This window comes from Neurospora tetraspora (assembly GCF_033439725.1).
Source record: "Neurospora tetraspora strain CBS 560.94 chromosome Unknown B0H65scaffold_4, whole genome shotgun sequence".
Classification (NCBI taxonomy): Eukaryota; Fungi; Ascomycota; class Sordariomycetes; order Sordariales; family Sordariaceae; genus Neurospora; species Neurospora tetraspora.
In genome coordinates, this window is record NW_026944386.1 from 520,079 (window position 1) to 536,840 (window position 16,762).

Genomic DNA, 16,762 nt, shown 5'->3' on the forward strand with positions numbered 1-16,762 from the left:
TCGCATCTCTGCAGCTTTGCGCCGACTTCTATCTTAATGAGGCCTTGTCAGAGCATACTTGAGGGCTAGATTCAATATTTTATGGAATACATACAGATGTGCTGAGAAGGCGGATGGGAGCTTCAAGGGGAGGTCCAAGGCAGGCAGTTTAGAGACGAGGTTCTTGGGCCAGCTTAATTGTAGCCATGTCGTTTTTATACAGATCTTCAATACCCAGCTTATTACGTACTTTCCCGGTTCAGTTCTCTTGACTTTGATGAATGTGCCTGGCAAGATGACCTGCTCTGCTAAAGAACAGCCTGAAAGCTCAAGCTGACAGCCCCGGGATGCCCCAGACTGACGTTTGACTCCGAGGGCTCCATTGCAGCTGTTTAAACTTGGCCCCACCAATCCACGCGTGCCATTCTCCAAAGTCGCGTCCCACTCCGGTGGATTTTCCCTTTGTCATTCCCGCATTCCCACATTTCCATCCCGACTTCTTTCTCATTCGCATGTCCATCATTCTTCCAGGCATCATGCGAGGATCTACTGCTAGCTTTCGATCTTGGACCCCAACCTTACATCCTGGAATCGCAAAAAAAAACACCGAACTTACTCGCCCATGATTCAACTACGAAAGTAAAATAAACATGCGCCCTTCATCACTGCCCACATCTTGCTCGCACTCGCCGTCGCAGTCGCATTCACATCGGTGCCATCCATAACCGGAACGGATACGGAATCATCATTAAGAAGGGCAACAAAGACGGACCCCAACATGGACCGCAACATGGACCCGGATGTCGACATGATGGACATAGACGATGACTTCTCCGACGACGAATTAGATGCTTATTTCCAGGCGCATGGATTGGATGAAGAGCTGGGACCGTATCGACGGGTTTCATCACAGCATCGACCACAGGAGCGAGTGGAGCAGCAATGGCAACCACCGCCGCCATCGGCACAACGGGAATTTGAATCATCCGACTTGGAACAGAACTACAGGGGAGGGAACTCCAGATGGAAACGGAAGGGCAAAGCCGACCGAGGGGAAACTGTTGGACAAGGGAAGGCTGTTGACCGAGGGGAAACTGTTGGACAAGGGAAGGCTGCTGTTGATGACGAACTAGAACTAGACACCTACTTCCAAGCCCACGGCCTCTCCGAAGATCTAGAACCGTACCAACCGGAAGATGATCGTCCTCCTCCTTCTTACCAACCCCGACCACAACGTCAGCCTCCTCGCAGCTCAGGACTGAAGAACTCCAGGTGGAAAGGAAAGGGGAATGCGGTTGGACATGGAAACGCGGCTGGGCTAGGGAATCCCGCTGGGTTTGGGAGAGGGGATGTGCTAGGGAGAGACGGTGGTGCGAGAGATGGTGGGAAAGGGAAGGTTCAAGCTTGGCTACTGGATGAAGGGGATAAGGATGGGGATGATGATGATGAAAGGGATGGGGAAGCAGTCTACCTCTACCCAGGCGCACCACCAGGCAAATCAGGCCGACCTCAAAGAGTGATCAGCCCGAGTCCCAGCCCCGACCCAACTCTTGGCTCCAGTCCACCAGTTCTATCCGGTCTCAGCATCCACAACAAGGACAACGATGACACTGCCCCCCCTGGTAACAAGAAAACCGCTGCCAGCCAAACGAGGGAGGAAGAAGGCCAAGGAGAAGCCGCTCCTATTGATGACCCCTACGACTCAGAAGTCTCCATCGCCGCCCGCCCCATCGTCTCGCACGATCCTGACTACCCTAATCGCCCAATTGATTCGGACGTCAAGGCTGCGCGGGGGGTTATCCGTCATGTGCTTGTGAGTGAGAAGTTTCCCGAGGTTTGGCCGGACCCGGAGGCGGAGGCGGAGGCGGAGGAGGAGGTGGAGGGGCAACAAAAGGCGGCCGAGAGCGGAAAGGTGGTGGTTGAGGGGGTGAAGGTGGTTGAAGGGCAGAAGAATGGCCCGGAGAAGGAGAAAGAGAGTAAGCAGGGGAAGCAGTTGGGCCAGAAAGCCTTGGAGAAAGAGAAGGAGAAGAAAGGAGCGGATAACTCTAAAGAAGAGTATACGGAGAAGAAGAAGGAAGTGGTGATTCCGAAGGGGGTGGTGATGCTCGTAAGGGGTATCCAATTCCTCAAGATGCCTCCTGATACTCCGAGTGGGTCGGAAGTTGAAGTTTGTTCGCAGTATGGATACGAGGGTGATTCACAGCAGCGTGGGAGTAGTACTCCCCCTTCAGAGTTTTGGAGTGATGAGGAACTTCGTGCACATGGCAACGAAGGTCAGAAGGTGTACGAGGAGGAAGCATATGTTGACGATCCTTCCGGTGACCACACCGGTTACTACAGCGAGGAGCACGAAAGAGTGCGAGACGACGACGACGACAGTGAGCACAGCGTTGAAAGACCTTGGAAGGAACTACCTCAACAAGAAATACAAGAAACAGATCTCTCGGCATCCAACAGCCAACCCTCCTCCACCAACAACGACTCCGACATCCCCATGACCAACGCCGACTACCTGCCCCCACCATCCAGCCAAATCCCACCGCCACATAGCCAACCACATAGGCAATCCCAATCCCAAGTCCAATCCTCCATATCCCTTAAACGCACCTGGTCCCAACGCCAGGACCACGACCACCCCTCATCCCCCTCATCCCCTTCAGACCCAGACCCAGACCCCTATCACGATGACCTCTACAACCAAAACCTCCCTCCGCCACTGCGACCTCCCAGTTCCTCTTCTTCCTTACCCTCCCAACCGCCCACCGGCCCTCCAAACTTACTCATCCGTTTACTATTAGACGACGGAGAGTTCTGGGTGCAAGCTATTTTGAGGCCGGAGTTCCACCATTTAGTGTTGGGGTATGATTTTGATGAGTGGGCTTCTGATTCTGATTCTGAGCCTGAGGATGATTTGGAGGAGGGGGAGGGAGGTGGGAGACCGGGAAAGGAAGAAGGGAATGCGGGGAAGGGGAAGGAGGGAGGAAAAGAAAAGACACGGGAAGAAATAGCCAAGGAAGAGGAAGAGAGGGAGCAAGAGATGCAAGAAAAGTGGCAGACAAAATGGGAGGAGAAAGCGAGAGGGGAGGTGAGGGAGGGGATATATGTTAGGTTGGTGGGGGAGGTGGTGGTGGAGTTTGAGGAGGTTGATGTTGATGATGAACTTCAGCCTCAGCCTCAGCCTCAGCCGATGAAGAATGATCAAGGTGTGAGTAAGGGTCAAGAAAAGGAGAAGGGCTTTAACGAGGTGAACGGGAGGCAGGCCGGAGGGGTCGTAAAGGGGGGAGTAAAAGAAAGAGGGGAAAGGATGCATATATATGACGATGGGATTGGTGATCCGGAAAAGATGGAGAAGTTGAAGAGGGAGGCTATGGAGCGGAAATGGCTGGGGAAGGGGAAAGAAGACGAGGGACTGGCGAAGGTTGAAAATGCTGGGGCGAAAACCGAGGTGGAAAACCCAAAGACAGGAAAGATGGTCTGTCTGGTAGTGGGCCACATGGTTCCGGTTGGATGGGACAGGAAGTACATGAGGGAGATGAAGAAAGCACAACTCAAGGCTATGGAGGAGGAGCTGGGTCCAGACTCGGAAGTTTCATCAACAACCGGCGATGAGATGGATGTGGATACGAAAGACGATAAGTCGAAGAAGAAGAAGAAGGAGCCTGTAAAGCAAAAGCCTTGGTGGATGGAGACTGGATATAGGGCGGAATTGGAGGAGAAGAGGAAGAGAGAAGCGCAAAAGCTGGCAAAGGAGGTAAAGGAGAGGGAGCATATCTCGGACCAGAAATTGCAGAATGCGGCCGTCACTGAGAACAAGCGCCCGGATCCCAGAAAAGTCCTTCCGCCAGAGTGGGCAAATCTCTCAATCTTTGAGGTGGACAGACTCCTCAAGGAATGGGACAAACAGAACAAGCCAAAAGAGCCAAAGCCGCCAAAGCCACCGAAACCCGTCAAGAAGCCTATCATCACTGCGAGACAGGCGCCGCAGTTTCGATCGTCCATCACTGCGCAGGAAATCTTCCAGCTGCAGAATCCCGATCGAAAACCACCCACAAAGGCACCTGGACCCGTTTACTTGGCAGCTGAAGCTAGGGCACTTCGGGGACCTCAAGAGGTTCGTCAAGCTGCTATTGAAAACAATCAGCAGATTCAGAGGAAGATTAAAGAGCTTCCACCAAGGCCCCAACCGCGACCGCAGCAGGAACCGGGGCCTCGACCTCATCTCCAACCTCATCCATTGTTACAGCCGCCTCAGGCTCGGCCTCAGGCTCGGCCGCAGGCACAGGTACAACCTCATCCACAACCTCAGCCTCAACTGCGACCTCAACCTCAGCTTCAACCTCAACCACCTCGACCTCAACCCCAACCCCAACTACCACCGCAGCCTCCAGCCCGGCCACACTTCCAACCGCAAGCACAAGCTCGGCCACAGTTCTTACAGCAGCAACCACCACCAAAACCTCAACCACAACCACAACCACAAGCTCAACCTCAACACCCACCTCGTCTTCCCCCTCAACCTCCCCTCCCCCCTCCCAAACCCAACCCGCACCTAGCCACCGACCCCACCGTCCCCCTCAAACTCTGCTCCCTCCGCCAAATCCCGCACCTCCCCTACGCCCAAAACTGGATGGTCAACGTCCTCGCAGTAATCGTCTCCATCTCCGACGTCGAGCCCTCGCCAATGCCACCCACCTACACGCAACGCATCGTCCGGCTAGCCGACCAGTCCACTTCCAAGCTCGTGCTGTTAAACGTGTTTTTGGATGCGGAGGAGTTTAATCCTAGGCCGGGGGAGGTGGTGCTGTTGATGGGAGTCAAGAATCATCGGTTTGAGGGTGGGTGTTTGAAGAAGTATTGGAGTGATCGGCCGCCGGAGGGGTGTAAGGTGGGGTGGTGGGTGGGGGAGGAGGTGTTGGGGGGTTTGGAGTGGTGTAGGGGGGTGGTGGATGGGTTGAGGGGGTGGTGGAGGGAGAGGGAGGAGAGGGAGAGGGAAAGGGAGGAGGAAGGGGAGAAGAGAGAGGGCGATGGTGGTTGAACAAGGGGAAGAGGACAAAGAGGGTGCTGGTTGAGGGGGTTTGTTGAGAAATGCAAGGAAATCACTGGTTCTTTGGCATAAATGTCGACTTCTTCACTTCGTTGCTTCCCGTCCTCACTCGCGAACCGTCTTGAATTTCAGCTTGGCCTGCTCTGCAGCTTCCACTCGGTGTGTCGAGAGAAAGTGGGTGGGATAAGGACAAGGAGAACGAAAGAACGAGTGGGATGGTGGAAGGGAGGAAATCGTGAATGGACGTTGCGTGATGGGCTCCGTCTCTGGCCTTCGTTGGCAGGAATTACCGGGATGTTACTGAAAAATGAGGTGGTGAAAACCTTTCGAAGCTTGAAAGGAGAAGGTGCCTTCCTTACTCATGTCCACTAGGCCTTCCGTTTTCTTCGCAGGTCATACCGACCCATCGTTTGTTCCCGGATGATATAAGCCTTGCAATCTCCCAAAGCATCGCGCGGTTCAAAGGGAAAGAGCCGCCTTGTCTTCGGTCTGTGAAGGAAGGATCTACCAATATCCAGCTGTCACGCATTCGTTGCCCTGGATGAGGTGATGAGCGAAATCACATCCATCAATACGGTCGAACAGTTTTGCAAAGGACAGAATCTTCGTGACATCGCAGGTCAATCAGATCATTCAACAACGATAACTGAACTCTTCCAAGCCCGTCAACACCATGTCTACGCCTTTATTGGGCCCATCTTGCCCTTATATTCCAGATTTCCCTTGCTCCCATAGCTCGTTTCCATCATGACAGACACAGACATCTCCACATCTTCGTTCTTCACCACAAGCTCTCCAACAAAACCTCAACGACAATGTCTACACCTCGCAGCACCCGTCCCCTCCTCATGCCCCAAATCGCAAAAATCATCGTGGGCCATCTACAGAATCCCGCAGATCTCAAAAGCATTTCGCTTGTCTGCCGGTCTCTCAATGCTGCCGTGCGACCCCATCTTTTTCGGTGCCTGATTTTCCCCAGATTCGAAGTGTCGACGCCAGATCCTTCCAAACCTCTTGCCTACCCACTCAGCCTGGACTACACTCACGACGGAAACCCCGGTATTGACTGCAGTTTTACTAGACTTGCGCGCTCTTTGACAATCCCCAGAGACATAGCAGCTGCCCATATACTATCGGTTGGAAAATTGCCCAGGGCCCAGGAAATAGCACGGTATCAACTCGAGTCTCTTCCAGTGTACCGAGCCATTAGATGGTACTTGAAACGCACACCTCTTCTAGAGCACTTTGAGCCCCTCGGTGTACCTCGAATAGTCCATCAGTTTCTACTGTTGTGGGACTGCGTTCCCAAAATCAGATCGATCAAATTGGAGGCAAGGGGAGATGTTAGAGAGGAGCAATTCGTAGACTCCGTAGGCAGAACCTGGGCTGAAGATCGGCCGGAATGTGAGTCCTAGAACCCCAGTCTTTACATTCCATGCATACTTCACCTTGAATATGGATAAGTCCTGACATATGTTTGCCACAGTCATTGAAACCCCAGAATGGTCTCTTTTGGGAACTCGAACCTATATCGTACCAGCATCTCGTCTTAGCTTTCCGCATCTTACTATTCTGGCTTTGCATGGGATTCCGTTCGATGAAGCTCGGCGCCGTTACCTTGCTATACGAACACCCTCAACCAGACTCCGGGAACTGGTGTTGTTGCTCAAAGGTACGCCCCATTTAAGTTGTCTTGAACTCAGTACCAGCGTTCCTGGCGTCGAAGGGGAACGGGGCGCACTGATGCAAGTACTTTGTCACGACTATGACCAAGCTGGAGGCAAGATTCTTGAGAAACTGCGATATATCAAGCTCGGAAACGGTTTTGAGCTATATTTTCCGAAGGAGCCCGACCCCGAGTACTATTATCTTGACCCTGCACAGTTCCTGGGTAATCTGCTGGATTTTTCTAGACTTGAAGAGCTGCACTTACAGTATGACGACTGTCCAGTTGATCTCCCACCATGCTGCCAACCAACCTTCACCGCTGTTCGTCTTACTTTCAACACCCATATGGCGAGCAAGTTGATTAACCCCATCCGTCTTCCCCGCTTGCGAAAACTTACATTGCCCTGGGCTGAAAGCTACACTTGGAAAATGATCTCCGACTATTCGGGATTTGCCCTGAAACAAAACCTGGTTGTTCACTTCTTTGATGAAAGTCATCTTCATTTTCGTAAATCGAGACCACGCGTGGGTCCATATCCATACTTATGGCGTGGTTACAACGGGTTCTGGGTATACCCTTTATCCGGCTTGGTCCTGCCAACAAGCAGCATGTCCCGCCCGGAGGATGACTTTTCTAGTCCCTTAAGGATTGCCACATTGAGGTTTTTCAAAACAATACTTCCTCCTTTGTGTACATTTCGTGGGTTTTGTCCCTATGATGAAACACGTGACAAATGCCAGACCAACATATCGAACATTAACATGATTAGCTGGCGCTTAAGACGTATCCGAAACCTCCGGGAGCTTTGGCTCGCGGGAGACAGTCGCCACGAGCCACACAAACGTACGGTTGAGCACATCCGATCCCATCACAACTTACAAATTGAGCATTTGGCCATGGACTTCATCCAGCGATTTCGTAAATTGGAATACATCAGGATCCTGGACCGAGCATGGCGGATCGCGAGGAGAGATGATGCTGACGACGACGACAACGACAGCGAGGAGGAGGACGGGTGCTCTTGTGACGATGATGTGGAAGGAGAGGAAAGAACGGAGGCAGTGGCGCGGGAGCTGAGTCCCTGGGAGGTGGAGAATGACATACCGGAAGCGTTCGATTACCGCACGCCGAGTCTATTTAGGGGGAGGCAGTACTGAGCAGGTGTCACCTTCCTCTCTTACGAAGGAAGCGGTGACGTTGGGGTCCAGGTCATCGCACACTTCTCCCGCAGCTTTGAGGTATCTCAGTACCGCCCAGGTCAGGTGCTACATGAGAAGCGCGTGGGGGAAAGGAAAGAGGAGATGATAGGGAAGGTAAGCACTCGTTGACCGGGCTTCCTCCAGGGGGAGGCATTGGCGCGGCACTTCCTTATGGGAGGGAAATCGGCTTGAATGCGTCGGAGAGAGCGGTTCTCTGGCTGATGAGACCTGCTGCAATAATGGCCGACCGCATTCACAAGAAGAAGGAGCGGAATCCTCACGACTTCTTCCCCTTCCGCTGCCTTTGGTGCCTTTCACATTCGCTCACTGCATCTTTGTGCGTTCCGTGTCGTTTAAAGACCCTGAGCAAACTTCCTCCCTCCCAACAGCTTTCGGTTTCTTCCCTCTGACGTCTCCAAGTGAACAATTACCCACGAGTTTTTCAACAGTCATCACATCATTTTCCAAGAGACATCCTTTACACCAGGCCATTTACATCACTTTGCCAACAATGGATGATAAGACGAAAACCAACCAGGACAAGGCTGCGATAAACAGCATCCCTCACATCTTCAACGTCTACGATATTACGTACGTCATCTTCGAGCATATGGGCCACACCGCGGATCTCAAGAATGTCTCCCTTACTTGCCGGGTCCTCAATGCAGCTGTGAGGCACCGCCTTTTCCGTTTCATGACTCTGCCTGGAGCTGCAATTGGGTTAAGGGATCCAAAACACTACAACATTCTCAAGGGCCTTTATCCTGCCAACGGCTTCCAGAGGGTTTCCGATGCGCTCTCTTCTGCGAGATCGCTCAGTGTCACGACGGCTCATCGCCAGCGCTATACCTTTCACTGCTCCCCAACCCTTACGAGACGGATGGGGCCTCGATGATCTTGAGTTCCTGGGGCAATGCCACGAGATCTACGAAGCCACCGGGATCATTCTAAGTCATGCCACGCAACTCCAGCACTTGGAATTCACCGGTTTCCATCTGTGGTTGAATGTGTTGAAACTTCTCCACATGCGTGAAATCAAGGAGGGTTTTTGCAGCATAGAGTCTATCGAGATTACGCGGCCCGGGAAGCTTATAGATGCTTTAATTTTTACCGAAAACGGTGAGCTTCATTCATGTGTCTTTGTACGGAAAATGGCATTGATACTGATCTCAAACCCCAAAACGTAGTACAAGTGGACAGACACCTCGTAGCAGACATGTCTATGATGGTCGGCGTAAAAGGCCGCGTCATGCCTGAATTCAATCTTCGTTGTCTTACAAATTTGGCACTGCATGGTCTCCAATTCCAACCAACCGCTCAAAATAACACGGCTTTGTCACCATACCTGTTACCATTAGTAGTGCTACTAAAAAACGCGGAACAGTTGCGATGCCTTGAACTCTCGACTTATTCCAACCACCGCCACCTGACTCGGGATCGAGCACTTGCAGGAGGTTCAAGTTTTCATCCTGCACATGGTCAGATGATGCGAACGCTCTGTCTCAACCACAAACAAGCAGGAGCATCCCCATTGCAACACCTTCGATACCTCAGACTTGGTCCTGGCTGCGAACTGGACTTTCGAAGATATAACCTGCCAGAGACATATCCTCATTGTTTCTTACCTTACTTGTTCACCTTATCAGGTCTTGTTGAACTTCATCTGGAATCTTCTTGTTTAGGACAGGGGACCTTTTCAGGGTATGGTACCACCCCAGCTAATGCAGCTAAGCTGTTGATAAACCCATCTTGTCTCCCCAAACTGCGGAAACTTTCCTTGCCATGTAATATATGGCACTCGTGGGGATCAAATAACACGGATAGGAAACTGGCGTACACTGTCGAACAAGCGCTCACAATGCGGTTCGTGGGGTATTCGCCTCATCGAAGATTTTTTAGGCTCTTCGATATGCCCCCATTATCAGGCCTGGTCCTACCGACTCCATATATAGACCTCCAAGATATCTATAGGATTGAAGAGTTACAGCGTATAAAGGATCTAAAATCGGTCAAAACATTACTCCCCTCTCTATGCGAAACTGCCGATGGTAAATACACGCCACACTACGGGCAACCACACCAGATCAAACACCCATGGGAAAATGAACCAGACCTGCCACGCAACCTTCAATACATCAATTTCTTACTAAAGGAGCTCACCAATCTTCGTGAAGTATGGCTAACGGGGGATTGCGGGGCCAACTGGAATGTCTCGTGGGAAGACGCTTATTGCGAGTACAGAAAAATGATCCGCCACATCTATTTACACCACGGCGATCAGATCGAGTACGTGGCCACTACATTCTTTCAACGGTTTCCCAAGCTGGAGTACATTCGAATTCTCCATCGCGCATGGCGGAGAGCGAGAAAGGACAGGAACAATAACGGGGAAGCCTCGGGACCAATTCGGGAGCTCACGCCATGGGAAGTCAAGAACGATATACCCGAGGCCTTTGACTACCGCACCCCGAGTCTCTTTCGAGGACGGCAGTACTCCTGAGTATAGAGTACCCTTGCTGCGAGCATTTTACTTGTCTGTCTTTGCACTTTCATTAGACTTCAATGGCATTATTATTTGGGCGGTATAGTCTGATACTGGTTTGTTTGTTTGTTTGTTTGTTAGCACGAGACCTCGGGTCAACTTCCCTAGGCCTTTTAACATTTAACTGATTCGTTTCGTTCTATGATCAAAGCGTAATTTTACCTTGAATATGCCATTTTCGAAGTTCAATATGCCATATCGAATCTTATTAATGCCTTTTCGATCCGTACTTAGCCATTCAATTTGTCCTTATGAGGTTTGGGACAATTCGGGATGGATATTGTCCAATATACCAGGAGTACCAAGCTAACAAACAAACCAGCATTGGACTGTATTTCGATCCTTTCCTTCACCTCACAACCGACAACTTTCTCGACTCTCCAGGCACATAGCTACCTTACCTTCTTAAGTCGTATCAGGCGTCTTCCAACCACGACACCAGCTCGGTATCAAGGCATTGTATACACAACGTACTGCTCGTATTCGAGAGTTTCTTGCTTCATTATCCCTGGATGCTCACCTCTACGGACATACGAAAGCGGTAGGTGACAGTGGTCATGACTCTGTACCTACTTGTTGATTATTGCATAGGTACCTTTCACGATGCGGTGTTGCAAGCACGAGCCAGGCCGAGCTGCTCAATGACACAACACCAAGAATCAGATGCAGATGCAGAACCTGGCATTGGAAGGAAGTATCAGGGAAGCATGAGGAGAAGGCTACAGTAGCAGCATGGCCAAGAGGAGCTATGTAGGTATGGCGATTGTCGGGTTACAATGATGCGAAAACAGCGATGGGGTTTTCTCAGTGATCGAAAACGGGAGACAAATGACGACATTGCTGTTATGGAGTCAGAAGCCTGGAGCTTGGGGCATGGTGATGGAGTGTCTCGAGGTGGCATAATAATGGGCATGACAAAACGCCAAGAATGGGTGAGAAGTGCTTATAGATCTCGGAGACAGGCTATCCATCCAACTCACCGAGTGAGAAAAAAAAAAGAAAAGAGTCAGAAAAAAAAAAGAAGCGGTTGGAAGAAGGCAAGAACGATATCACTCGACAACAGCTTTTCCAACATCCAAGAACCAATGTATTATGATAGATAGCGATTAAAATACCATCCACGCGCCTCACATCACCATGCTTCGCAATGTCACCGAAGCAATGGCACAAAAACATCTAACCCGCTGCCAAGCACCGTGATGGCCAACAATTTCCATTCTCCACGATGCAAAAGCGGGAAAGGGGAAGGACGAAGTGGTTTCCACCTTCCCCTTGCAGTAGGTCCCAAGACTGTGCAGAAACGAAGCCTGGGCGCTCCAACTGCCGACCCGATCACACCAATGTCACCTCGATCTTTTACTGCGACTTGAACTGTTCTTCTTTTCCTGGTTTCCCAGTTTGCTTCTCGGCCTTCCAACATAACAGCAACAGCACTGCCCCTCACCCCTCGCCCCTCGTCCCCGGAAGACGGAAGACGGAATCGCGACGGACGACGGACGGAGGAACAAGACCCCCACATGTTTTCTCGGCATCCCGGGCAACGGGTTCGGATTCGGAAGGTCGACGTTTTGAGAGGGGAGACGGAGGGTGGTAATGCGACGTCTTGGTATGCTTTGTGGCACCTCGCGAATCATGAGCTCCCGAAATGGGATAATGACAAATCCCATTGTAAGGCTGCACGCGAGCTGGTGAGCGGCAGATGCAGAAATTGAGCGAGCGGGGACCTGGATGGCCCGTGGCGGATACGACGAGGTTATCGACTAGGTATCGGGACGGCGCGCTGGGCGCCACGAGGTCGCGTGGGTAGTGGAGGGGAGGGAGTAGGGAGGGGGGATGTGGCAACGCTGGGATAAGAAGGAGACGCAGGTTGGGAGAGCAAATGGCAGAGGTTGTGGCCAAGGTTGGATATGGCGACATCGCTAGTGTTGGAGATGTTGCGTGCTGGAGGGAGGTTACATGGTTCGAGACTGGAAGAAAGCAGCTTCCGCAATGGAAGAGTGATAGACAGGAACAGGAACGGGACGCCAACATGACGATCGAGGAAGAAGTTTTGTTCTGTTCAAGACGGTGATGTGACTGAGAGAAATAGTATAAAGACTCTCTCCACCATCATCAAGATCGTCACCGTCAGTTCCCCCAGCTCAGCTCCTCACCCCCATCACTTACTCCTTCATTCCTCAGTCTTTCTCTCTCATAACCTCTGTCACAATGAAGACGTCCATTTTCTTGGCGGCCGTCTCGGCCCTCGCCGGCACCGCTGCTGCCGAGTCCATGGCCCGGCTGAGAGAGCTCAAGATCGACACTTGGGCCCGCCAGCAGGAGGTCGGCGCCTTCGACATCGACCGCTACCAGGCTACTGCCGCCACTTCGTGCGTCAACGGCAAGGCGGGCGAGTACCAGTGCAGCAACGTCGACTTGAAGGGGTTCCTCCGTCATCAGGACATGGGATCGTCGACGAGAAAGGGGAATGACATCTGGGGTGAGTAGTTCCCCCATCTTCATCTGAACCCGAGCCCGAGCGTGATACTGATGATGTATGTGACAGGCTGGACCGCCCCCAACGGCCGTGAATTCGCCACGGTCGGCCAAACCGACGGCACCGCCTTCGTCGAGATCCTCTCCGACGGCTCGCTCGTCTACCTCGGCCGCCTGCCCACTCAGACCACCTCCTCCTCATGGCGCGACATGAAGGTCATCGGCAACCACGTCTACATCGGCTCCGAAGCTCGCGACCACGGCCTGCAAGTCTTCGACCTCACCAAGCTGCTGACCATCTCCCCCTCCTCCCCAAAAGTCTTCTCCACCTCCTCCGACCTGACCGCCATCTACAAAGGGCTCGGGTCCTCGCACAACATCGTCGCGCACGAGGAGACCAACATGATCTACGCCGTCGGCACCGCCACCTCGGCCGGCTGCAAGGGCGGTCTGTTCATGGTGAACGTGACCAACCCGGCGTCGCCCGTCAAGGCCGGCTGCTTGTCGGCGGGCGGCTACGTGCACGACGCGCAGTGCGTCATCTACAAGGGCCCCGACACCCGCTACACCGGCAAGGAGATCTGCTTCAACTTCAACGAGGACACGCTGGATATTGTTGATGTGACCAGCAAGTCCAGCCCCAAGACCCTGAGCTCCAAGACGTATACCGGCGCGAGCTATACCCACCAGGGCTGGTTGGTCGATAGCAGCATGAAGTACCTGTTGCTGGATGACGAGTTGGACGAGTACTATGGCGCGGGCAAGGCGTCGAATAAGAGGACGACTACTTACATTGTTGATATCACTTCGCTCACTGCTCCTGTTTTCACCGGTACCTACCAGAGCCCGGCTATCTCGATCGATCATAACCAGTATGTCGTCAACGGTCTCAGCTACCAGAGCAACTACGGGTCTGGTCTCCGCATCGTCGACGTCAGCTCCATCCCCTCCAAGCCTGACGGTTCGGGATTGAAGCAGGTCGGCTTCTTTGACTGCTACCCTGAGGATGATAGCCTCGGTGGCCAGGCCGAGTTTACGGGTTCTTGGTCGGTGTATCCCTACTTCAAGTCGGGTTATCTTCTCCTGAACAGCATCGAGCGCGGTGTGTTCAGCTTGAAGTATACTGGTGCTGGTGCTGCGTTTTCGGCTTAGGTTGGTCGTGAGGCCTGGAACTAGGTCTGAGTGAATGGGAAGCAGAAAGAACTGGCTGCTGTCCAGGGTCTTGGGGAGGGGGGTTGTCAATGGGTTGGAGGTTGTTTTGGATGGACTGAATGACTTATTGCATGTGCGAGAAGCGCATGATAAATAAGTTACGATTGAAACACCGAGACTGAATGGACCGTGACTGACCTGTGTGAAAATGTGGTGAGTTCCGAGTATCCGTAAGGCTGTGAAAGGAATCAGATCAACCTTCTCTGGCAGTTCTGTTTTGTGCATGTCTGAGCAACAAGAAGTGCAAGAATATTTCTGCTGGCATGTCTACACCCAAGGGCCAAGCAAGACATCTGCCCCAAATACCATGGCCCAGCAGGGTCACACACCAGGCCTAAGGCAAGTGAATCAGGAATTCTGAGCCCAATAACGGTGAAATGAAAAAGTTCTCGTCAAGTGACATTCGCCATCGAGCAGCGAGCATCACCACAACACCATGGGTCCGTGTGTGTTGTTGACTTTTCGAGAAGGGGCAATGGTGTAGACTGCAGGAGTTCGTAATCCTCGTTTCCTTGGCGATGAATATCAGATAGCAACGGGTTTCGATAACGTGGTTAGAGCTAAGGAAATCTGGGTTGACCGTATCCCACGAAAGGCAGTGCGGGTCACATTGTCCGGGCAGGAACAAAGGCGGAGAGAGTGGCGGTCATCTGTCAGGAACAGGAATGCCACGCGGCCTGGATATGCCACGGGGGAACAAAGGATTTGAAATGGAACAATGGAAAGACAGAATGTTGTCTATAGTAATTGACGTCGAGATTGTCAAACATGGCATTGCGGAAAGGGAGGTACAGCAAGAAGCTGGAATGTCGTTCCACCAGGGGTAGGGGAGTCGTGATAATAGGGAAAAACGAAAGTCTGCTTACGGCCATGTCGTTGAGGCGGTAGGCTTGACTGATTGCTCATCGGTTAGCGGTCGCTATCCGTGCAAGCCGCCCGTCCGTTGTCTGAGAACTTGGTCGTTTGCTCATATGCAATCGCACGAAAAACCCGATGAACAATCCCGAGTTCCTTAGAGCTGACACGGGATCTGTTGACTCTGCCGCTCAGATAGGAATAGACAGGTGCTGGTGAAGGAATGGTCAGCTTATAATTGAAACTTGGCTGCTCCTGGCACGAGTCAATACCCATTGTCCCAGATGGAAAGAAGCCGACCTGAATAAGTTCTGAATAGCACCTTGTTTCCTACAACGATGTCTCGGCAAGCCCTTCACCACCTGGTATAAGATGTATCAGTACCTCAAACCACACTACGGACTTCCTGTCAAGCCATCGTCAGCACTTTCAATCTCTTGACAGAACTCACCATGCTGCCAACAAACCTGAGGTCCATCCTCGCCGTCATTGCCGTGGCCGTCACGGTCTCAGCAAATCCCTATCCGAAACTCATCGGCTGCGTCGATGTCGTTGACATCAAGACAGGCAAAGTCGCTGACTGCGTGCCAGTCGGCCAACTCCCGAACGGCCAAGACTCCAATCATACGAAACACCAAGGAAAACACGCCAGAAGGAGAGCGAAAGCCAACGAAAATAACCTCTGCGTGAACCTCAAGTTCAATACCCAATCCCCTTCCACCACAACCGGCCCCGACCAAAATCGCTGCGTCTCCTTCTCCACCCTCCGCCAGCTCCAAACCGACTACCAATACCAACACTCGTTGAAACCAAGAGGCGACGAGGGCGACAACGTCGCCTCCAACGAACCCTGCCTCGACGTCTACTACCTTTCTCCCAAGGACAACACCACCATGACCGGATCCTGCGTCCCCATCTCCGACCTCGAAAAATACGAAACCGTCACCATCAACCCCATAGACCCCCCTTCTGATGGCTCCCCAAATGACCCCTATGGCGACCTCTCATCAAAACGCGACTTCGGCCCCGGCGTCAACTACACCTTCTGCACGGAGCCCTACGACGTGATCCCGCACCTCCAGTACGAGTCGCCGCACTACCTCGACTGCGTGATGATACCAGCCAACGCGCTCGGCCGCAGCCGCTACTTTACCTACCGCACGTCCAACGATGCGTACACCCTGTTGACGGCAAAGACGTGCGAGCTCGCGCTCAGGACGACGGGCACCGTGGTGAAGAAGGGGGAGATCCTCAAGATCGGCAATACCGATATCGAGCGGTCGTATCTACATGGCGTCAAGGCCATCAATGATTTGCCGGCTAATGCGGGTGGCAAGCAGCAGCTTTGGTATGCGCAGGGGTTTGAGGTTGAGGGCAAGTGGAAGTGTTGGGATAATGCGGAGACGCAGCAGTATCAGGTGTATTTTGGGTATAAGCTGAAGGGGAGCAAGCCGGCGTGGTGGGAGGGGATGGGGAATAGGTAGTTGAGTGAGTGAGTTGAGGGAGTTACGCAGTACCTAGGAGGGGAGGCCCGGGATGGGGATTGGAGATGGTGGAAGTTTGGGAAGAAATGGAAAGAGCAAAGGTTGCCCGATGCCATCACCCCCGGAGTTGACGTGGGAAGAGGGAAGGTGCGTGGGGTGGAATTGAAGGCCGGAAGGAAAGAAGGAAGGGTGTACCGATAACGCTTTCCTTGCGTCTGTTCTCATTTTGCTGTTTTGAGATTCATATTCCGGTTTGCTTCATAGCTTCAGGTGTTAGACAACCTCTTCGCGATAATTGAGAAG

At 52.4% G+C, this 16,762-nt stretch overlaps 5 protein-coding genes across 5 annotated transcripts; all 5 read left to right on the forward strand.

The window, feature by feature from the left end:
* Positions 1 to 461: 461 nt before the first annotated feature.
* B0H65DRAFT_492909 (uncharacterized protein) lies at positions 462 to 4,990 on the forward strand (the record flags this gene model as incomplete). The annotated part of the gene is made up of 4 exons (XM_062827759.1): positions 462 to 1,039; positions 1,091 to 2,260; positions 2,327 to 2,909; positions 2,988 to 4,990. Coding segments are annotated over exons 1-4 (4,038 nt in total), but the record flags the coding sequence as incomplete, so codon positions are not given.
* Positions 4,991 to 5,617: 627 nt separating this feature from the next.
* On the forward strand, positions 5,618 to 7,994 carry B0H65DRAFT_572883 (uncharacterized protein). The gene is made up of 2 exons (XM_062830524.1): positions 5,618 to 6,427; positions 6,510 to 7,994. The coding sequence occupies exons 1-2, from the start codon at positions 5,839 to 5,841 to the stop codon at positions 7,847 to 7,849; spliced, it is 1,929 nt and encodes a 642-aa protein (XP_062681279.1). The 5' UTR covers positions 5,618 to 5,838; the 3' UTR covers positions 7,850 to 7,994.
* Positions 7,995 to 8,402: 408 nt separating this feature from the next.
* B0H65DRAFT_508521 (uncharacterized protein) lies at positions 8,403 to 10,391 on the forward strand (the record flags this gene model as incomplete). Its single annotated transcript, XM_062828230.1, is given in 5 exon segments — positions 8,403 to 8,611; positions 8,673 to 9,074; positions 9,092 to 9,597; positions 9,610 to 9,763; positions 9,791 to 10,391. 5 exon segments carry the CDS (start codon positions 8,403 to 8,405, stop codon positions 10,389 to 10,391), a joined length of 1,872 nt encoding a protein of 623 aa, XP_062681280.1.
* Positions 10,392 to 12,270: 1,879 nt separating this feature from the next.
* B0H65DRAFT_464095 (uncharacterized protein) lies at positions 12,271 to 14,140 on the forward strand. Its single transcript, XM_062826746.1, has 2 exons — positions 12,271 to 12,912; positions 12,979 to 14,140. Exons 1-2 carry the CDS (start codon positions 12,642 to 12,644, stop codon positions 14,058 to 14,060), a joined length of 1,353 nt encoding a protein of 450 aa, XP_062681281.1. The 5' UTR covers positions 12,271 to 12,641; the 3' UTR covers positions 14,061 to 14,140.
* Positions 14,141 to 15,427: 1,287 nt separating this feature from the next.
* B0H65DRAFT_588438 (uncharacterized protein) lies at positions 15,428 to 16,656 on the forward strand (the record flags this gene model as incomplete). The annotated part of the gene is made up of 1 exon (XM_062831003.1): positions 15,428 to 16,656. One exon carries the CDS (start codon positions 15,428 to 15,430, stop codon positions 16,457 to 16,459), a length of 1,032 nt encoding a protein of 343 aa, XP_062681282.1. The 3' UTR covers positions 16,460 to 16,656.
* Between the last annotated feature and the right edge of the window lie 106 nt (positions 16,657 to 16,762).